General features: G+C 27.0%; 1 protein-coding gene across 1 annotated transcript; it reads left to right on the top strand.

The window, feature by feature from the left end:
- The first annotated feature begins 6,656 nt into the window (after positions 1 to 6,656).
- On the top strand, positions 6,657 to 24,068 carry LOC105202150 (glutamate receptor 4). Its single transcript, XM_026139899.2, is given in 17 exon segments — positions 6,657 to 7,041; positions 7,044 to 7,164; positions 8,929 to 9,081; positions 9,807 to 10,010; positions 11,757 to 11,923; positions 12,114 to 12,305; positions 12,482 to 12,652; positions 13,877 to 14,074; positions 15,218 to 15,439; positions 16,199 to 16,298; positions 16,539 to 16,716; positions 17,525 to 17,708; positions 18,920 to 19,041; positions 19,133 to 19,280; positions 19,344 to 19,513; positions 20,320 to 20,441; positions 23,178 to 24,068. Coding segments are annotated over 17 exon segments (2,781 nt in total). The 5' UTR covers positions 6,657 to 6,993; the 3' UTR covers positions 23,459 to 24,068.
- Positions 24,069 to 25,078: the final 1,010 nt, after the last annotated feature.

Genomic DNA, 25,078 nt, shown 5'->3' with positions numbered 1-25,078 from the left:
AGATTAAATTATACGTATATGCAGGGCGTTTCAGAAATAAATAGCCAAACTTTAAAAGTATATTCTACTTATCATAAAGCTAAAAAAGTCACATAAATATGGTAAAAAAAATGTTTGCTTTTCGAGCTATAACTTTACAAAATATTTTTTAATAATAATTATATTGATCAATAGAGTGGCAAATGAGAACCAATTGCATATTAAAAAAAGTTACTACCTAAATTTTTTAACTTGATTAAATTTCTTTAGTGCAAGTATTTTATGTATTTAAGTTAAATATATAAATGCTTAAACTGAAGTTCAAGTATTTTGAATATTTGAGTTAAGTACAATACATAAATAGTTGAAATGAAGAAATTTAATCAAGTTAAAAAAATTACTCAAATTAACAACTTTTATTCTCAGTGCATGATTTACACGTCCTCCTGATTAAATTCTTAAATTTTTATTTATTTTAAGATCCTCGTTTATAGTACTTCTATTGTTTTTGTGGAAGTATTCCGAAATTGTATTATTGTTTTGTGTGACACAATACGAAGTATTTAAAAAATTATTGGACATCTTCGACAATCCATGAGATGTTGATGTAATACATACGTTGTTGCGAAAGGAAATCATTAGTGGCATTTTTTTAAAGTTATTCTTTTTAATAAAAATCTGTTGTAAATAACTTGTGTAAGTTTATAACATTGAAAAAATGCATTTCAGGAACCATGTTTTATATGATTCTTTTTATTCTTACAGCAAGTAGAATGTGCTCTTAAAAATTATCTACCTATTTCTAAAACACTCTGTATAAGTAAGATTATCATTTAAATAAAAGCAAACATATAATTTTTTGTTTATGTATAAAACATGTACACACACACACACACACACACACGTGCGCGCGCGCGCACACGCACACGCACACGCACACGCACACGCACACGCACAACATATATACATAATGATTAAATAAAATGTACTAGTTTTAATATTTAAATAAAATACATTAGTTTTAATTTGATACTAATGTATTTCTGGCGTAGATATTTAAAAGGAAATCTTGTAGTCCGTATTAAGTAACCAATTCAGCGATAAAAAGATTTCAGCATCAGTTCTCGATTACAATACCCTTTTTCGGGAAGCATGATCGTTTTAACTTTGGAATGATCTAAAAATAGCATGAGAACGATCGAATCATCTCGTTCACGCACCTGTCGCAATTCGCTGTCCGTCGTCTGCCTAAACATCTGCGATATTAGCCATGCGATCTTGATTTAAGACATCGTTGTTTCTCGTGACCGCGCATCATTGAGTCACTGTCTTTCCAAGTGGAAACTGATCAATCTCAGGACAAGATCTCAGAATATTTTGTGAACAGTACTGCGAATTAAAGTGATAAAATAAATTGTAATATTCATTGTATATTTTTACACAGTCATGCATGACACAATAGCATATTGTATAATTAATGATGTTTTGCGATTAATTAATCTTTTTTCTTTAAACTTCTCAAATAATTTAATTAGGTATATAATGATTCGAATTGCTTTACATATTTTTTGAAATTGGAAATTCTTACAAGTTTCAAAAAACTTCAAAAGTTTTGAATGTTTTGGAATTCGTTAAAATCTGGAATGTTAAAACGTTTTCCTTACAAAATGTTTTATTATATAGTATATAGTATTATAGTATATAGTTTTATTATATAGTAATAAGTGAAATATATTTTGTTTTTTTTTAATATTAATTTCTTATGTAAATCTGTGTATAAAACAAAAAATAAAAAGAAATAATACAATTTTGTTCTATAATACTTATAGAACAAAAACTATATTTTAAAATATTTAGAAGATTTTCAAGACTTTTAAGATATGATAAAGATATAAGAAATGTTGATATATTGTAAAAAAGATATATAAAAAATATATAAAAAGGATATATAAGAAAAAATTTTTGTTCTGAATTATGTCCGAAATGATTTAAAATTTGTATCATATGTTTGAAAAAGTCCAATGTGTTTTAAGTACGTTATTAATTATATACCAGTTGATAAAGTAATGTATATACGCATATATAATTATATGCACACAGTAATATTATTATACAGGGTGTTGAAAAGAAGAGTCACATATTTTGATAGCAGGTAGTATTAATCAAAACAAGAAGAAAAGGTCTAATTAACATGGGTCTTAAGACTAATATCTTCAAAGATACAAGCTATTTTGTTATTTGAGCTCTTTGTCATTTTCTTACTAGTGTCGTGTCATCTTTAGAATGTAATAAACAAAAGAGTAGGGGAGAATGGGGTACAATGGGAATATCTTTTTTCTAGATGCTTTAAAAAATAAAAAATAAACAAAGAGAGATAAACAAACAATTTTTATTTTAATATGAAATGTAATCATTTATTTTCCAAAGAACTGAAGTAAAGAAACTGAATGTATAACAAAATAAAACCTTTTTTTTTTACAAAAAACAAATTTTGATGCTGACTCGAGATTAGAGGAGTTGCTCTATATGATTGCCATTCACTCTCACGCATGTTTCAGCCCTATGTCTTATTGTAAGAGAATCACGCACTTTTTCAAATCACGCATTCTAACTTCATTTCTTTCTTTTGATATTTACGTTTGATTCGCAATAGATACTACAAGCCTACTCCTTTGTTCATTATATTCTAAAGATGACACAATTAGTAAGAAAATGACAAAGAGCTCAAATAATAAAATAGCTTGTATCTTTGAAGATATTAATCTTAGAACTTATGTTAATTAGACCTTTTTTTTTTGTTTTGATCAACACTACCTATTATGAAAATATGTGACTCCTTTTTTCAACACCCTGTATAATAGTAGAATAGTTAAAGTAAAATGTTCACCACAATATATTTATTGTTCTCATGTGGTTTTAAACATAAAATCGAGATAGAGTACCCAAGTAGAATAACGAATCACAATTACGTCAAAATGATACTAAGGTGTGAATCGTGATTGATCAAAAAGTGACTTTTAATAATCATTTAGTAGTCATTTTAATGTCATGATGAGTTTTGCAATATCCAAATATAATATGCAACTCGTCTGAAATAATTTTTAAGAAATATGCAAACCTTATGCCGGAGATCATAGGTATATTATACCTTTAATTAATTGTATATAGACTAATTGAAATATATATCTTCAATTAAAAATTTTTAATTTTACAAAAATTCTGTAAATAATTAAAATACGAGGTGTGTTCAAAAAGTATCGCGAATTTTGTGTTTTTTCAAAAATTATTTATTTATTCATGAATATCTATTTTGTCCCCTTCAAAGTAATCCCCATGAGATATTATACACTTGTGCCAACGGTTTTTCCAATCTTCAAAAGCACTTCAAAAAATCATTTTTTTATCTTGTTCAGCTCCTCCTTCGATGCCGTCTTTATCTCGTCAAGCGTAGCGTAACGTCGTCCTTTCATGGGCCTCTTCAGTTTGGGACAAGAAAAAGTCACAGGGTACAGATCTGGGGAATACGGTGGCTGCGGCATCATTAGTGTGTTGTTTTTGGCCAAAAAGTAGCGCACAAGCAACGATGTGTGAGCAGGGGCGTTATCGTGGTGCAAAGCCAATTTTTGTTCTTCCACAAATTCGGGCGTTTCTGGCGGATTGCTTCGCGCAAATTGCGCATAACTTGCAAGTAATATTCCTTATTGACCGTTCTACCCTGTGGCAAGAACTCATGATGCACCACGCCCCTGCAATCGAAGAAAACTGTCAACAAAACTTTCACATTCGACCGAACTTGGCGCGCTTTTTTCGGTCTTGGTTCGTGCGGCAGCTTCCATTGAGATGATTGAGCTTTGGTTTCCACGTCATAACCACAAACCCACGATTCGTCACCAGTTATGACCCTCTGGAGCAAATTTGGGTCGTCGCGGACAGAGTCCAACATCTCATTAGCAATGTTCATACGATGCTGTTTTTGGTCGCAATTGAGCAATTTTGGTACGAATTTCGCGGCGACCCGTCTCATGCCCAAACCATTGATAAAAATCGAATGGCACGAGCCAATCGATATGTTTATGTCCTCAACAGCTTCTCTAACGGTGATTCGACGATTGGCCAATACCATTTTCTCCACTTCATTAATTTTTTCGTCTGTTGTTGAAGTGCTCAGGCGTCCGGCACGCTCTTCGTCGTTCACATCTTCTCGGCCTTCTGAGAACATTTTGTACCACCGATAAACGTTGCTTCGGTCCAAGGTAGCTTCTCCGTATGCCACAGTCAACATTCGGAATGCATCCGCGCACTTAATTTCGTTTTTCACACAAAATTTGATACAGGTTCTTTGATCCATTTTTTGAATAGGTAAAAATCGAAGGGCGATTCAAAACACGTGCAAGCAAAGCAGCTGTCAACAATTAAGTGAACATTCAAAATGGCCGAGCTTGTCGGCATAAGTGAGAGACATGAGTACCAACATAACGCCACAAAAAGATCGAAATTCGAATATACGTAACCCGCGAAAATTCAAAATTCGCGATACTTTTTGAACACACCTCGTATATGAAGAACAATATATCATATGTCAGCCAGTTGTTCCGTGTTTTTACTTTGCGTTAGAAACTTTAATTACAAAATTATTATATAGTGATAATTATTTTACAAACAGTTTGACTATAGGAGTGATTATTGCAAATATTTTGACTACTGATATGACATTAGTCTTTTGGCTTGAAACTCCTTATTGGTCATAGTTTTAAATAGCCATTATTGGGGTTAGTGCAACTACTGAAAGCTAGTAATTATTCACATAACTATTAAAGTAGTGCGCTTTCGTGATTATTGCAAATAATCTGATTCGTGGAATCAATTAATCATTCAGTTAAAAACTATTGAGGAGTAATATTACAAATAGTCTGATTAATGAATTCAATAATCACTCACTCAAAAACTATTGCGGATTGATTGTTACGAATACTTTGATTATTAGATGCTAAATAATCACTATTAGAAAGCGTATAATCATTATTGAAATCCAATTGTTTTCCATCCACATTAATTTTCCAATAGTTTATTTCCATAAGAGTTAGAAGCTCATTTTTACCTTTTTACAAAAAATTTTATTACTTATTCCAAAATTTAAAACAATATAAAAATTGTTATATCATCTGATAGAGGACACTTTTTAATTAGTAATTATGTTTTTAAAGTTTTGTTTTTAGTTTTTGTTTAAGAAATATAATCTAAAAAAACCAAAGTAATATGTAGGCATTGGCCTTTCTCTAATAATATATATATATATATATATATATATATATATATATATACATACTTAACAATTTATGTAATGTATTTTTTAGAAAAAAAAAAAAAAAAAATCACTATAAGAAATATATTATTTATTACTGCTATTTGCATGTTTGAAAGATACACACAAAGATATATATAATACATACTCGCAAACATCATCTACATACTCGTACATAAAAAAAAAAGAATCTGGTAGACTCAGATTATCACCTCAGATTATCACCTGTGTTTTCTAGTAAATATATGTTATCTTTAGTAGATTATGACTATTTTTTCAGAGTATAAATTATATGAAACTGTGCACTATGTAACTCATATTATAAAGAAAAAGAAAATGTTATAAAAAATGCATATTGTTCGCATACTAGGTTCTAGAATATCGGTGTGGCATAGAGTATCGATTAGATGCTTGGAATTTTCAGCGAGCGATTTGCGATTATACCTGCAGTAACGATGTAGTATGACATATGTATTATAGAGTGAATCCATAATATGCGTATCGATCATTTTGTCATAGTGGACAATGTTATGGAAGCTTAATATCGTTATTCCATTACGTATTAAAGGTTGTTAAGGACTTATAGATCGGGAGACATACTTATAGACAGTTAATAACTTATAATATACATACCTTTAATCATAAATAATATATATGATTTAATAACACGAAATACATTAGATAATTTTTTATTATAATTAAACATAGTCATCATAATAATTAGAATATAATTGAGTCAATGACATGTTGCATGTCTCCGAAGACTTTGGCATAATTTAACGATTGTCTTTAATTGTTTTTTTTTATAGTAAAAGTAGAAAGTAATGTAAAAAGTGATAAATTTTAGTATTTAAATAAGTATTAACAAAAATATAAAAGGCAGAAGATTTTGATACAAAAATATGTTTCTTATTAAAATTATGTTATAACTTCAAATAAGTTTTATCTGACTTAATCTTTATTAGTTACCTGTAATTTATAGGATGAATAATAATGATATTATTATTGAATTTAATACGTTAATTTTTTTCTGCCTTTATATTGTATTACATTACCTTTCTTATTTACAATTAATGTAATAATTAATTATATCAACATTTAATCTTAAATATTCAATTTTTCAATAAATATTTGAAATATTTCTTTAACTATTCTTATGTGTTACGTGACTAAATTTAATTGCAATGCTTATGAATTGGTGACATCTTTTCGTCTTTGCTGTTCTTAGCTGAAGTAAAAAGTAAAAAATAATAAATATAATAAATGACAATAAATGTCCTAAATAGACAATAATTGTTCTCGACTTAGTAGATTAATATAATTTAGATAACATTATTATTTGTAACATGAAATATACTACAGAAACACAAATATATTAAATATAGTAATATAATGAAACTTTTTTTCATATGTCGTAAGAAAGTCGTAGGAAATTATTAGTTATCCAAAGTAATGCAATGATTCATAAGGGGTATATTTGAAATGAATCTCTATCGTTTTTGTTAGTTGACACGCAGCAATCCTGACGCAAAGTTGTAGATGCGACTTTATGTACCTTACGGATAAATCGATGGTCCGACGGCCGATAGTCCGTGCTAAGCAGGAAAAAGGGATTCATGAGAGATTCGTTGGGTACCGCATATAATATTCATAAGCAAACCATCGTGCCATCGGCATCGGCGCAGGCGTGAGCATCGTCGCTTTATTGTGCCATGTCGTTCATATCATATTGTACTGGTACCTGGTGCCCGAAACGGGACAAAAGTCCCTCTCGTTCATTCGTGCGACCTTAATCAATTTCGCTATGTTAACAAGAACATCGTTCTTATTGATTCTCATTTTCTTTCTGCCATTTGTGATTTGTCAAACGCCAATGGAGTTGAGTAAGTACGAAGTTTACTTGCGGATGTATATGTAAGTGCAATATTTTTCCCTTTTTTCTTTAAAACTATTAGCGACAGTTTGGCTTATCAATATTATGTTTGATAAGATTTATTCTCGGTATTAGTCAATTCCTATAATCTTTATTTCTACTGTTAAATTACTAATTGTTTAGCTATACAAGGTCCTAAAGAGAACAAAAAAGATATGACGCCAAAATGATGTTATATGATCACATTTATGTCATTTATTGATTAAAATTGAAATCTCCATGTCAGCTGACTTGAAAATTACTTTATGTTGACTTCTTTTTATCTTTTCGATATTAGAAAATGTGGTGTACGTTCTTCGATTGTATACAAGCTTATTATTATAAAAATATATGATAAATATGGTTTGGATGATCGTTTCATAGACAAAACATAAAATCATCCCTAACAGCACACGATATCGAACGAATATTGTGATATTTTAGAAATAAACGTCCGATATCATGATATTGTACGAATGTTCGAACGATATCTAGAATATTCTAGAATATTCATACGATATCTTGTGCGGTTAGGGAACACGATCAAAAAATTATTTTGGAAAAAATCGTTATAATTTTACTTGATATATAACCTGATTTTGACAATGATTTTGTACTGAAATATATGACAATGATTTTTAAAGCGACTTTTTAACTAAACAATTACTTTAAAATCATAATGAGAAATGAGATCTCGTAATGTTTTTTCTAAAATGACTTTTACTTGATGTCATCTAATCTTATTAATATTATATGATTTTGTGTTCTATCTGACTGAGTTGGGAACACCATGAATTTTTTTTCTCGAACATACTTTTTATCATAATTTCGTCGCATATATGTATTTTATCATATTGTGTTTTATATGCTAATTAATAAAACTAATTTTTTCAATAAAATTGGATTAGTTATAAGAGAAAAATTTTTTATTATGGTTAAGAAAACAATAATTACCAAATTTGATATCATTTTGAAAAACGATTTTGATGTCAATTTAATAATACACTATCTGTTGAAAAATTTGTTTGCGTTTGTGAAAAAATCTGTTGGTTAAAGTTTTTGTGTTGAGTAATGAACATATTCATGCATAAATTTAACACATGTTTACTGTGTTAACTGAATTTAACAAATATAACATGTATGATTGGGAATTGATTTAAAAAATATGTTAAAGTGACACAATTTGCACATATTTATTAAATAATATTGTTAATTAACATATTTTGTAAATCATTTTTATAATTTTACATTTTGTATCTGTTAAAATTTATAGAAAAAAAGTGCTGATGTAACAGGAATGGGGATAACTGTGCCATATCTTTTCACTGTTCTTCTGTTAATTTCATCATAAAAATTACATTAATTGTATGCACAATTAATTTCATTAAATTTTGATTAAGATTACATATTTCCTTTGTTGAAATGTTATATGATTAGCAGTATTAATGTTATCATTTAACACATTCAGATTATGTCAAATTAAATTCAAAATTTTGAGTGATTCGCTTTGTAACTTGTAATTTATGTTAAATTTAATACAATTTTTCCAAGCGGGTACTTTGACATTCTTTCGACATTTTTGTGACTTTTCTGTTCTCCTTGGGAGATACATCTGTTACATAATAACAATTACCAATAATATAATAATTTTAAAACAATATAATCCATAAATATTCATAAATATAGTAAAGCATAACAATTGATGAGACTAATATATTTCTTTCTCGTTTCCAAGTGGTTGTGATAGAAGAAGCCGATTCATCTATTTTGAGTATATTAAACGACGCGGTTCCCGAGGCAGAACGAAATTTCGCTAATGACATGATTACCGTTCACGTTTCTACCGTTACAGTGAATCGCGAGAATGTAGATGCAAGTTTCGAAAAAGGTATTTTCTGCATCTCGTATAAGTTAGGAAATATTGTTATATAATTTTTACTTTTACATTTTCAAGATGTTATTGTTTTCTACATGTAAGAAGATTGTTTGAAAAATTTTAAGATATGTATCTAGACAACGCCGAGGTGACAAATTATTTGCATGATTTTGTTGCGTCATCTTTTATAATGATACCAACGACATTTTATTTCATTTAGATAAGTTTTTTGATTTTGGCGGCAATAAAAACAAATGGTATTTTGATGCATTGTAAAAGAAGAAGTTAGAAAATTGCCTTGTTACCAAACATTTTGTATAATAAAAAAAAGAATATGTTATTGTTTGAAATTTATGCGATATGATGATGCAGACGATGACATTGCATACCGTTTTCTACAAGTAATTTCATATTTCAACAAGATAATTTTTAACTTTTCCATTTTTGAAAGCGTCAAAATACCTTTTATTCTCACTGTCGCCTAAACGAAACTAAATTCGTCAGAATGAAATAAAATTTCTTTGGTGACAATACAACAGATGACGCAGCAGAATCACGCAGATGACTTTCTGTCCAGGTACGCATGTATTCATTCGCAAAACTTTTCAAACATCCCTCGTGTATGTAAAGTGCAAACCGTTTCTTTACCCTTGACCTTTTCTAACAATATCTTATAATTCGAGTTATATAGTCTATCGGCTATATAACTCGAATTACCTCTTCATTTTTCTTGACAGTCTGCGCCGTTTTGTACAAAGGAATAAGTATCATATTGGACATGACGTGGACCGGTTGGGACAAGCTACGAAATGTCGCGGACGAGAGAGGAATAATATATAAACGTGGTGACTGCAGCATAAGTCCCTATGTTCAAGCGATTGATGATCTTTTGATTATGAAAAACGCAACGGACGTTGGTTTGATTTTTGAAGATGAAAGAGGTGCGCAAAGATTAGCAGTTCACTATTATTTAAGCTGGTTTACAATTATTTTTACATTATATTCTGCACAACTTGTTTTATTGTGCGCTGTGTTGTATATGAATAGTATTTTGTTTTGTAAGTTGGCTCAACAAAAAGATAGAAGAAAAAAGTTATGCTTTATTATTTCATAATTTTTAGAAAGAACTTGGTTTACATTTTGCGTGCTGTCATTATTCGCACATCAATTTTTGCAGAATAATAGAAAAATTAATAGTGCAACAGCTTTTCAAGTAGTCAAAGCCATTCATGAGGTTTTCACACAGTAGAAAACATTTTGTATCATTTATGTTAAAACTGGTTTTTGTTAAAATGTTTGTGTTGCATTTTTAACATATCTACGTGTTAATTTAACCTAATAGTGATTATAGTCTTTGAACATTTTGTGTTAAATTAATATTTAACATTTTTTAGCATTCAGTAACATATAAATAATATAATTTGTAAGCAAATAAACAATTAACAATAAGATAATGTAATTTTAAAACATAAAGTTCAAGATGAATAAATAAAATGTACGTATCATCATATTATAAATATTAATTTTATTGAAAAAATATATTTCCATTTTCTGTTTTTAAATTATGTCGGAGTGTTACATTTTTTCTGTTAATCTTTTACATCCTATTAAATTACTTTCAAACATATTCATTTTATGTTAAATTAACAAAAAATTGATGTGGACTATTTGGAACATGCGATAGGATATGTTAAATTTAGCACAAATCTTGTAAACTGTATTCTCTCTCTCTTATTCTGCAGTTATTCATTATCTAATAATGAGTTAATCAATATGTCACTATACTCAAAAAGAATATAGAAATGTTTGGTACGTTTTTTATATTAAATAATTTTTTATATTAAATAAATTATGATACAAATTCATTTATCCATACGAGATAGTCATTCTTACAAATGTCACAATATTCTTTTATTCAATCTGGCTAATTATTATTACGTTCGTCTAATAATTAAAATTATAATTTAAGATTATTTTAGTGTAACTTACCATGCTACAGTTACAATAAGTAATGTGCTGGAAACTGTAAGAATATAAAGAGTAATTAAAATTTTAGATTTTTACAAAAATTTATACCGTGTTTTCAAGTTATTCAATACAAATCCGATATTAACATTGACATATGGATCCAATATGGAAATATGATCCAATGTTTAATAAATTAATTCAGTAAATTGGTTTTCAATTTTAATAGTTAGTTTAATTTTTAATTTTTAATTTTCTTATATGTAACCAATCTTATATCGAATTACGAAAAATATGTAAATTTTAGTTTTTACAATAAATTTCCTTTTAAATTCCAACATTTAAAATTTCAACAATATACTCGAGGCTGTATAAATGAAATAAACTTTTTGGACATTAAATATGCATTATTATAGCTATTATTATAACATTATTATAGTATGATCAATTATATTAAAATATATCTCTTTTTACATAATAACCTCCTAATTTTAAAACTTTCAAAAGTTTTTTCTCAATTAAGTATTATACTCATACTTTATTTAAAATTATGTACAATATATTTAACAAAAAAATTGTTAGTAATAATTACTCTTGGGGGGGGAGAGGGGGCGGTTTAGAAAAAATTATTTGTTTTTAAATTATTATTAAAATGAAAAATCGACGTTTACATGATAGCTTTTTTTAATATTAATTACATCAAATGCAATAAATGATTTTAGAGTTAAATCAGAGCCTTTATTATCTTATCGGAAATTCGATAATTAGATTAGTGGTCATAGACGAATTGACAGAAAGAACTGTGACGAAAGTACGAAGTATGAGACCATCACCATCTTATTATGCTATTTATGCTAGTACAGCGAAAATGGAAGAACTGTTTAAAACGGTGAGTGATATATATTTACATCGATATATTTTAACATGTAACTTATTTGTTTTTAACAATTAATACATGTGATAATTGAACATTTCATTACATATGATAAAATAATTGAACATTTATATTTTAATTTTTTAAGACTAGATTGTGTGTAAAGATAAACAAGTATATATGTAAAGTAGAAACAATCTTTCAGGCCATTGGAGGAGGACTTGTTAGACGAGACGGTATTTGGAATTTAGTATTTACAGACAATAATTTTCATGAATTTCGATATATTACCGGTGATCTTCAGCTAAATGTTTCATTCACTATTCTTAGTATGAAGACTGACATTTGTTGTCGTTTAATGGGCGACGTGACCTGCAGTTGTCCTTCAAATTTCAAGGTCGGTTTTAATGAAACAAACATTCTTACAGAATTAATCTGCAAATATGAATACCGCTAACTAATATTATTAGCAAAGATTGAAGAGAGATTTCTTTTATAATGTTTTTTCGTTAAAAAGGATATTCTTTCTCAATAAACGTGAGAAAAATCGATTAAAACGTTATGTTATGTTAGATATTCCCATACTATTTCAAACGTTTGATCGGCTTGATCGTAAGTTTGATGAGCGATGTTCAACGATCGGGTATAAGTGTAGCTCCAAAGACAGGCCAATGCGATAAACCTGTTAGTCCTACTTCAGTTTCGAACATTACAGCAGAAACATTTAATAAAATTTTAATGACAGTAAGTATTGCTAAAGTGAAATGTGATAAGATAATAAGAAAATCTATCTGAATTATATTACGTTTATACACAGTAAAAAACATTTTATATTTATGAAATCGATCCTTGTTAAAATTTTTGTCTTTGAATTTTAACATAATAAGTGTTAAATTAACTTAAGATAATTGTGTTATTCGAATATTTTGTATTAAATTGATATTTAACATTTCTTAGTGTTAAAATGAAACAATTTATGGGTAAGTGAACAAATAAAATAATATATTTATTTAACATAAATTCTAATATACAGGAATAAAATATACGTATACATGTTTAAATGTCAATTTTATCGAAAAAATATGTTTCCATAATTTATTTCCAAATGTCAAAATGCTAAATTTTTGTGTTTTTAATATTTGTTTTATTAGGATTGTACTTTCTGGCATAATCATTTTGTGTTAAATTAACACACAAATTTGAGAGGACCATTTGGGATTTGCGATGCACGTTAAACTTGACAAATTTTCTAACAGTATCAAAGTATTCTTGATTATTATTTTAAGGAAATAATTTTTAACTATTTTATTAATAGACATCAATTTATATAAAGTAAAAGTACATAAAAATAAAACCAATATAGCATAATTAAATCATGAAAATGTGTATTGTCTTCTCTGTATCAACACTATGATTATTATTTAACTACTATGCTCTTAAGCTTTCTTAATATTCTAATTATATTTCGCGCTAAATGCACGCATAAACGCAACAAAAATAATAATGACGAATTCAGATTTTGATCATATAGACTTTGGTTATATAGAAAGGCCAATAAATTTTACATGCGAAAAACGGAACTGCTTACAATTAGCAACAGTTTTGCAATTATTTAATGACCATAATTGTGCAATACAGATCCTGTTCGGTTTCTGTCAACATTCTACCGTTAGATTACGTTGCGCAGAACCTGCTCGATTTTTGCTGCCGTTCTGCCACCAGATTCTATCAACAGGATCTGTTAAACTTCTACTGCCAATTTGCTGGCACAGAATATCAACAGATACTGTTAGATTTCTAGCAATAGTTTAACGATATCGTTAGATTTTACAAGTCTATGTGAAGCTTGTTGCCTATGTGGCAGAAATTTATAACAGTCTCTGAGCGTAATTTGTTTCTTTAGGCTTGACTATCAAGGAAGGTATAATTAAGCGTGTGCTCAAATAGATTTACTTTTTTACGTTCTAGAGATTGGACAGTAATGATACTTTCGAATATTGGTCAGAGAAGGCGATGATCACTTACAAGGCGGAGATTGAGTTGCAAGTGGTTAATCGTGGCTATGTAGATGTGCTCGCAACTTGGACGAGACGTACAAAAATTAAAGAAGCGGACGGCAGGAAAATAGAACCAGCCAGGCGATTCTTCCGGATTGGAACCGCACCAGTAAGAACACATTTCTCGTTAAGTTTCGCTTTGTTGCGTTCTATTAAACGAAGAAATAATTTTTCCTTTAAACAACAAAGTTACACATAATTATAAAATAATTACTTTCAAATCGTTGGCGACGTTAAATAATAATTAAGTTATTAAGTAATTGATTTTATTTAAGTTAAAATTATTTTATAAAATTAATTAAAATAAATTATTCCATGTTTAACTGTATACTACTGCCAAAAGTTTGAACGATGAAGATTTTCTCGTGTTTTATAAAAAGTTAAGTAGAAAAAAGGCTTTAAAAAATTTGGAAAAGATTTATATGAATTAAGCACATTATAGCCAATATTTTTGTTATTTCATAAACTCTTTATTTCGAATTTTTTTTTATAAAAAATGAGTTTTTATACAAGAAATTCGAAATTACTATAAATCATCGCACCTGTTTAAAAAAAAATGCATTTTATAGCTTAAAAAGTGTTTGATTCTGAGATTTAATAAATTTCTCTATTTAATCTAATTTAATATAGGTATTCATATTTTTCTCAAATATTTTCTATTGTTATTATTTATTTTTAATTCATTTAGTTGTAACAATTCCTTTATGCGGTATTTCAATGGGGTTATTGTGTTCTATACTGAGGAAGAATAAATAAGTTCAAAATATTCATTAATTAAAGCTTCTCAAGCTTATTATCTAATTAAGATTTGTATTATTATTATTAAATAATTTTCAGATATCTCGTTGTTTGTTCTCTTCTCTTGTTTGTTTTGGAAAACCTATTTTAAAATAATTTTTTGTTAATTTTTTATGTTTTATCAATACAGCAAAGTTAAAAAATATTTTAAAAAATATTAATTTTTAATTGTATACAATTTAGAAATAAAATATTGTAGAGACAAAATTAAAAAAACTTATTTAAAGCTCTTTCTTTCTTCTTTAAAATAAATTTGTAAAAATTTTTTGAGTTTTTTTACAAGATTAACTTTTCATGATACGTGAGAAAACTTCAAGTGTATTAAAATTTGAGCGATAATGTTAAAGCGTTTTTAATATTTTAAAGTAACAAAATGCTCAGGAGACGAATAACCCATGTGTTTGTGTTATGGGTTAAAATGTTATTTCGATTAATCTGAAATAATTTGGAATAGGCGGTTCCTTGGTCTGTAACTAAGAAAGATCCAGTGACTGGTCTAGAAATTCGCAACGAGGATGGAAAGGAAATCTGGGAAGGTTACTGTATAGATTTTGTGCAAAAATTATCTGACGAGATGCAGTTCGATTATGATCTTATTATTCCTGAAGATCAAGAATTTGGCAAAAAATTACCTAATGGTGAATGGACCGGTCTGATAGGTGATCTCGCTAGAGGAGTATGTCTATCTATTTCAAAATGTTTTGTTTACAACGTTTATTTTGTTTTATTTCGTTATTATGTTCTATATTGCTACAAGTACAATGTATAAAATTATAAATTAGTATAGCTGTAAACACTATTAATTTCTATTATTTTTATTACAGTTCAATATTAATGTAGTTCAAAATATAGTTCAATAAGAAAAATTAAAAAGTAATTTAAATTATTAAAAAATAGGCAAGTCAGTGCAAATATTTGTAGTGTATTAGTACTAGTTTCAATATCTATTTAGTCTTTGACAATAGAATAATTATAAATAAAACTAAGTTAAAAGGAAATTGTACTGGATATTTGATTCGTCAATGGTTTTTGTTAATTTATACAAATTTTTAATTTATAAAGACTCAATATAACATATATAATAAATTATTATAAGTTTAACAAGTTGTACATGTCAATAATCAATTTTATTCCAAAGTTCAAGAATTATATCCCATAATTTTATTCAATAATGCCAATTTTGTTATTTCAAAATTTATTGCTTTTGAATCAAAGTATTCAGTGATCTAAAAAGTATGAAATTTGAATAAATAATTAAAAAATTAGATTAATTGTAATGTTTATTGGTTTAATTTACAATGTAGACTCAATATGTCTTTTGTGGAAACAAATATCTAAATTGTAAATTTAATATACAAATACGAAGAAAATTTTGAAAGTTAAAGTTGTGTGATGATATTCCCTGACTACAGTAAATATATTTATTAATTAATAGGAAACTGATATTGCTGTAGCGGCATTAACAATGACATCGGAACGAGAAGAAGTTATTGACTTCGTTGCGCCCTATTTTGAACAATCCGGTATACTAATCGGTAAGCAATTAAAATTTCTTTGAATAATACATATTCTGTTATATGTATATAAATACACCTGCAAATAAAATAGTAGTGTTTTAACAAACGTTTTTCTTCTTTCAATAGTCCATCTCGATTCTTATCTTATTTTCTCTTTCACTTTATAGTACAATTCCAATTTAAGACAGGTTCTAGCTCAAGATGCATGTAGATAATTGAATATGGAATGAATAATTTATGTTAGTTTTTATTTTCAAGTAATGAGAAAGCCAGTCCGTAAAACATCCCTATTTAAGTTTATGACGGTACTGAGACTTGAAGTCTGGCTTAGTATAGTCGGAGCTTTAACTTTGACCGGTGTTATGATTTGGATATTAGATAAATATTCACCGTACAGCGCGAGAAACAATAAACGGCTTTATCCCTATCCTTGTCGGTACGTATCTTGTAATATGTTTTACTGCATGTTATGTTATATTACAAATATTAATAATTGCTTGCGTACTTAACATAACTATTAACATTATCGAGTCTGGGAGACCGACCATGTATTAAATTTCGATTGTTTACTGTGTAAAGAGAGAGTGAGATAGATTAGATAGAAGGTTCGTGTTGGAGAAGAGGAAGGGGGGAGAGGGAAGTCAGAAGTCTCCCTATCGATCGTCACGTTGACCAGCTTCAGAGCTCAATTAGAATTCAAACGGCACGGAAGTAATGTTTTTTATCATTACATTCTCCTCATTACATAAATATACTTTTTCAAAGGAATGACAATGTCATAATTTTTTCTTAAAAGCCTTTTCTTTATCACTCTTTAACTTTAAAATGCTGTATGATAAAGTTCTTAAAAGTTTCTTTGTTGCGAAGATATGATTTAATTAAAAGAATGGTTTTTTTATAAATTTATATTTCTGCTTAATGATTTTTCTTTAATAACTTTACAATAGATTATTTTGTCGCAACGTTTATTTATAGTAACATTTTTGATATTCTAAACTATATTTTAAAAAATTGTTGAAAAATATAAATTGGAATCAAAGTTATGACTTCTCAAAGTTGCATGGATCTCTCAGACTCATATGGTGTTTTTAAATTGATACTGAATGTCGTGTGTTTAAGAGTTAACATACATATATTGCAGTATTTAGCGTGAGAGAGACAGAGTAACATATTCGACTTTTATCAGTAAATTTGTGCTTTCTTCTTTCTTTGGTCCTATCTGACGAACAAATTTCACTTTTTAGAGAATTTACATTGAAAGAAAGCTTTTGGTTCGCACTGACATCTTTTACGCCGCAGGGTGGTGGCGAAGCTCCAAAAGCATTATCAAGCAGGACGCTGGTTGCAGCTTACTGGTTATTCGTTGTATTAATGTTAGCGACTTTTACTGCAAATTTAGCAGCTTTTCTTACTGTGGAAAGAATGCAGGTATATCTATTTTATATTATAATAGACTGCGTTCTGATGTACTGTCAGTATTAAAAATCTGTAGTTAACGTTACGTATATTATGGATTTTTAATATTGTCAATAAATGTTGGTACGCAAACTTAGTTGGAAAAATTCTGTTATTCTTTTATTTAAATTAAATAATACCTTGTTAGAAAAAATTTAAGGAAATTTTAATTATTCGACAGTGTAGTAAAAATAAGGTTTTTGTGCAGTGGTGTGAAAAAAAGTTTTCGAGATTTCCGTTACAATTTGAATATTTAGGTTTTTGAACTCATTAAATCCGAATATATTTCAAAATTTGAAATGGCGGATTTAATAAAGCGGATCGAAATTTGAAAAAAATAAGTAAATTCTTATAAAAAAGATTATCTTAATAATTATCCTTATTCTGTCATTTAGAATAACAAAATTCTAATATATTTTATTTTAAAGATTTTAACAATTTTAAAGTACTTTTATAAATTCAGTTATTTTTTCAAATTTTAATTTGTTTTTTCGTAATTAATTTTAATTCTGGATCCGTCATTTTAAATTTTAAAATTCTGATATTTTATATTTGTATTCAACGATCTCAGAAAACAATAGGATACGGACTAAAGAGTAAATCGGTTTTTTTAAAATGTGAACAAATGCAACTTATATTATAATACACACTGATGGCATGTTTTTTTCCTACGCATATATACTATATGTATTATAAAGGGATTAATATGAAATTTCAATATGCAATAAAATATAATTTAATTTTGCAGAAAAAAGATTTTTCTCTAGGTTTAATGAAAAAATATAAAAATTGAATAAGAATTCAATATTATTAATAATTTTAACAAAAATTATTAATAATATTTAATAGAAAAACTAAAAACTTTTATTAAAACTGTAGTAAATTTTTCACAAAATTTATAAAATAAGAAATCGTAAATATTCTACAATTACTTAGGGACATTGACTTAGTTACTTTTTATTGAAATTAATGAATTTTTGATAACGAGTCAAAATAAACATAAAATTCAACAAATTGTGATCAAAATTTTTTCCAAACAATATTTATTAATATTTCATTAAAATATCTTTATATAAAAATTTTCTGTTAGGGTATTAGGTAATACTAAAAAAATTAATTTTCTATAAAATATTGTATTATATCTTTCCTCTTACATTAATATTCGTTTATATTTTATTACTTAGTCACCTGTGCAATCGTTGGAACAATTGGCAAGACAATCACGCATAAATTATACTGTTTTGGCTAATTCTAGTGCTCATCAGTATTTTAGAAACATGAAAAATGCCGAGGATAAGCTCTATACGTAAGTAAAGTAAACATTTCCTTGCAAATACGTTGTTCAGATCACAGCGGCAATATTATGCGCATTTTATATGTATATTACTTACTTATAGAGTATGGAAAGAAATTACATTAAATAGCACTAGCGATCAAGTGGAATATCGCGTCTGGGATTATCCGATAAAGGAACAATATGGTCACATTCTGCAGGCTATCACTCAAGTTGGACCAGTCAAGACTACTGAAGAAGGTTTCAAGAAGGTACAAAAAAAATCTTGCGCAATTTTGAGACGCAACAGTATTTAACTGGGTCGACGTTTTTAGGTGATAGAAAGCGAAAATGCCGAGTTTGCATTTATTCATGATTCGTCGGAGATAAAATACGAGGTGACGAAGAACTGTAATTTAACGGAAGTAGGCGATGTATTTGCTGAGCAACCGTACGCTATTGCCGTGCAACAAGGCAGCCATTTGCAGGAAGAAATAAGCAGAAAGTCTTTGATCGATTTTTTCCCACTTTTATATTAGTTCATTCGCTTAATTCATTCGTTTTCCAATTAAATATTTTCAATTAGCATTAGTGCTAGTTGTGTGTTATAATTGGATGTGTATCTAATTGTGGAAACTTTTAGCTTGCGAGAGTTTTTATGCAATTAAAGGATTTTCTGCAAAAACCAAACAAGTCCAAAAAGTTACATTTTCAGGAAATAAAAAACTCATCTTCAAATTATTTATTGTATATGTTACTTTTTCTTTTTGTTTGTAATAAATATAATAAAGTTTTAAATTTTGATTAATACTTTGAGGACTTATTTAAAAAGAATAATAAATTTTTGGTATTTATTTGTTATATTCTTGCAAAAAAATTTTACATTTATTACTTATTTATATTTTTTAAATTTCTTATTTGATATTTGACGAAACAAAACTGTTCATGACGATGTTGATAGAGAATGATTTAGCGTTATAAGTTAGAGTTTAAAAATGGACATATGATTTTGGTACGAAATCCTTCAAAGAAAATACATCCCATAAGAATAGTACGTCGATAGAACGTAAAATCCACCTACTGTTCTCATGGGGCAGTCACAGATCTAGAATAGTAAATATAGTACATATACATAGTAACAATCTATAACAACAAAAAGTTTTTTTATATACAATTATTTTACATACAATATTAATAATTATATTGGAAGGGAATGGATTAAGCGGCATAGATGATGTATAGTACAATATTGTTTTTTTGCAATCGTCATCTTATATGATAAATATCTGAAATAAATAATATTATTTTTAGGATACTCGATTTACAGAAAGACAGATATTTTGAGACATTGGCAGCTAAGTATTGGAATCAGACGTTGAAATCTCAATGTCCAAATTCCGATGACAATGAGGGAATTACATTAGAGAGTTTAGGTTTGTTATTATTTTTTATTTATTATCTATTTAATTAAACATTATGTAAATATACATATCGAGAAAAGAAAATGTACATACATTCATACATACGTACACACACACACACGCACGCACACGCATAGGATGTTTGGCAAGTAAAAGAAAATTTTAAGGAGTCATTTTATACAATAAAGTAAGACGAAATTTAAGAAAAATAAAATTGCGGTTAAAGTTTAATTTTTTTAATTATAATGTTTGAATATTCTTGTAAAGAACGATAAAAATTGCAAAAACATTGCATAAAAGTATTTTATTGCAACATTGCAAAAATGTTACAAAATGTTGCTTAGAACTTTTATTGCCGAAACATTATAGCAAAATGTTTCGGCAATAAAATTTTAGAAATATTGCAATGTAATGTTGCAGCAATGCTACAATGATAATTAAGTTATTTTTAATTTAAACAATCTGTGGGATATGTATACAAGTACCATAAATTAAAAAAATAATTACATAAAAAAATTTGCGATGCATTATTAATATCTCATGTAGTATAGAAACTTGCAATATTGCTGCAATGTCACAATATTGCATATTGTATTCCAATATTGCAAAGATATTGCAATAATTTTTTGCAATATTATTATTTCAGTAAAGTTTTAGCAACATTTGCTATGAGCAATACACGCTAGATGGACGTGGTAAAGTTCTACTTATAGTAATTAAAAAAACTACATGAAATAGAATAAAAGGTATTAGCATTAAGAGATTTTTCACTCATATGAAATGATTTCTGAAAGGGATGTCCCCAAAATTGAGTTCGAAAATAAAAGTAAAGAAAAAATAAAGTAAGAAGTATTTTGACATTAACATTTTTGGTTTTTTTATGTAAAAATTAATTCAGTAACATATGATATTTTTGGAAGTTATTGTGACAAAATATGTTAATTTAAATGCCTAGTGATACCAAAATGATTATATTGTAATATTGTTGCAATGTTGCAGCAATATTTTATAATGCCTTTGCAATTTGCGATAAGATATTTTTGGAATGTTGTTGCAATCTTTTTGTACTGTATGAGATTATTCGTGTCTTATTATATGTATTATATAAAATATATATATTATAATATGTGTTAATACAAAACAATTTATTAATATTATAATATCTTAGAATCACATTAAAATTTAATAAAGGAGAAGAGGGTATTATGGCTACTGTCGACAATATGATTACCTCTATTATTTCCGTTATTAGGTGACGAATTCTAACAATTGCGTATGGAGTTATTTGTTTAGTAGTCCGTCGTTTTTTAGTGATGCTAATATGCCAATACATAATGACTGACATTTTTACTTTTGAGCACTTCTAAACTTTTATAAGGTACACTTTTAATCTTTAATTACATACACTTCCTCATTATTCTTAAACTTGAGTGTATTATCATACGAAGGTACATACATTCGAGTGTTTTTTTGTTATTTAACTTTTTATTAGGCCATATACATTTCGAGTTATACAAAGTTAAAACAATAACATGGAATTTTGTTAATATAATTTTTTAAGTGAAATTTTTATATTTAAATATTTCTTTGATAAATTGATTGTCATTCTAAGGAGCGATGTTTAGAAACATTAGAGACATCATATTGTGCTTGTTGTTTAATGTTAAACAGGAATAAAATAATATTTTTAATGAAATTTCTAACGGTATTTCTAAAGCTTTTAAACGTAGGAAAATTCTAAATTAGGAAAATTCTAAACAATGAAAAATTAAAAAAATATAATTTTGCACCAAGGTATTGTGTTTCTTTTAAACTAAACTAATTTTTTAAAATTATTTTTATGGATAGTCATATTATAACCACTTTTTTTTCTTCCACCGATTATGAAGTGCATTAGATTTTTATAAATTACATTCTAAATAATAAATATTTCATTACTTTGAGTCTAGAATCTGTCAAACAACTCTCTGACGAATGTAACCGTTCAATACAAAATATTAATTATGAAGAAAGTTATTCAATAAAATAAAACTGAGTACCATTACTCTCTTCTCCTCTATTAAAATATGAAACTAGAAGGCCTATGTTAATTAACAGTTCTTGGTTAAAATTAAAACTTTGTTATAGATATAAAATTGTAAAATTGAATTGCATTTTTGTCTAAAAAATTTTTTTAATTTTGGTAATTGTTATTGTTAAATGCTTTTAAAAATAATTCCACATGATTAATCATTATAGAATTGTACTTAAATTCAATATAAGATTTGTATAAAATTATTTATAAGTTCGATGAATCAGAAAATGTGCACGCGTACAAATGAGTATAAAGTCTTAGCAGCTCATTTTTATAATGTTTAAAATATTGCTGCAGCTATTAAAAAATTATTAAAATTATATTGTATATTTATATTTTAATAATTCTGAAAACATATGGGTATAAGGCACATAAATATTTAGAATTTATAATTAAAAAATAAAGCTTTTATTAAACTTTTGATATTTTTAATTTTATAATTCTAAAAATTTAATTTTTCATTTAAAAAGTGCCTAAAGCACGTGAATATTAAAACACTTATAAACTAGAAACAAAATCTTAATTGTAATTTTGTTTTAAACACATGTAATTAAAATTATTATTTGTGAATTAATTGTAATTGTATAAAAATATTCTAACGTGTCATTATAGTATTAATATATTCAAGCATTTAATTAATCCAAATGTTTTATTTCTAATTAATATTTTTATAGGAGGTGTATTTATTGCGACATTGTTTGGACTGGCATTGGCGATGATCACTTTAGCCGGTGAAGTTCTCTACTATCGTAAACGCGGCGTTTCGCAGAAAGGAAAGCCAAACGACAAGAAAACCATTAAAGATATCGAGAACGACAAGATCATTATGCAAAAAATCGCATCAAAACTTCGAATGAAACCCGCGCCTACTGATGCAGTTTTTGGCAAACAATTTAGTCAGCCGCCGCGTGTTTCACATATTTCTGTTTACCCACGACATTTTCCTAAAGAGTAAACCAAATTTTTAACGACGATTTATTATATTACGGACTTGCAAATTATTTCTGGTTAATCGCTATGTATTTTTCAAAGTTTTCTCCTTTTCAATCACTTATAATATTTAGAATTTATCACAAAAGTCAATAAGTAGAGTTTAAGATGAATTAAAGTCACATTATGATTAGTGTAATTGTCAAAAGTTAGTCAATATTGTGTTTTTATTATTATACATCGAGAGAAGAAGTTGTTAACTGGATTAAATTCCTTCAGTTTAAGTATTATTTAAGTTAAATATATAAATATATAAATACTTGAACTGAATATTGTTTTAACGAAGTTAAAAAATTTAGTCAAGTTAATAACTTTTTTCTCAATAAAGCCATTATTAATTAATAAAATATTGCGCAGAAAATTAAATTTAATTAATTGAATATATTTGTCTTATTGTATGAAAATTTTAAAAATTATGTTTATATAAATTTTTCGGAAACTGTTCCAATGCACTGATTCATAAATATCATACTTTGTTATATTAAAATAGTTTAATATAAGTTATTTGTCACAAATTATATAATGTTAAATTAGTCCATGTTTTTAATTGAATATATACATTTACTAAAAAGAAATATACATAAGCTTCTTTTTAAAATGTTTATATGCTATTACAAAAATATTAATAAATGAATTAATAAATGAATATGCAGGATATCCCATTTAGCTCTTTTTCTCTGAAATTTAAAGATAGCGACAAATTATGTTTAGCATTTCTGTAACGTTTTATGTTTAAATAGAGCTATGCTTTCTTTATTAATCAATTATTCTTATCATGCTACGTATAAAATATTGAAATTAGAATATTTAACAATTCCATATTTTTTCATAATGTATTAGAATAAAGTAAGAAATATCGTTTGAAATAATCACTTTAAATTGAAATCTTTTTCGGATGATGATTATCTTAATACTTTTACACACAAAATAACGAAAAAAAAAATGTTTTAACCAATCTTTGATAAGTATTTGCAAAGCATCAGCTATTTTGGTTTAAACAGAACAAAGAAAGAACAAAATTTAAAAAATTTTTAATCACTCTTTAAAGACAAACAAAATATTTAAAAAATCAATTGTCAAAATCAAATTGTGTTATTTGTGTTCAAAATGAAAATTTTGAAAAGAAAAATGTTGAATAATATTGCATAAATATTAATTATATTTAATTATAAAGAAAACACAATTCCATTAAGAATTAATATAAAGAAAATATAATTAAATGAAATATTTATACTTTGCTTCCTTTCATTTAAAGTCATTTATGTAATGTATTCATGATATAGCGAACTAATATTAAAATATATAGAAATTTTATTATTACATTTAATAGATTTTTCGTGCAGAAAAGAAGTTTGTATTATATTTTAGATGAGATACTACATATTTTTGAGAAACTATTGCAATAGAACGGAAATATTTATAATGATACGCGCGGTCATTGATCTTCGAATACTTTCACATTGTGTATAGTTTTGCTTCTTGAGCGTAAATAGGACAAAAACGATGATATTCATTCAGTTAACGATTTGATCTTATTTTTTGTTTTCTTATTATTTTATTTAAAGTTTTGAGAATGTCATTTAAA

The sequence above is a fragment of the Solenopsis invicta genome, chromosome 8 (genome assembly GCF_016802725.1).
Source record: "Solenopsis invicta isolate M01_SB chromosome 8, UNIL_Sinv_3.0, whole genome shotgun sequence".
Taxonomy (NCBI): domain Eukaryota; kingdom Metazoa; phylum Arthropoda; class Insecta; order Hymenoptera; family Formicidae; genus Solenopsis; species Solenopsis invicta.
Note: the sequence above shows the minus strand (reverse complement) of the source record. Positions and strands in the feature narration are given on the sequence as shown.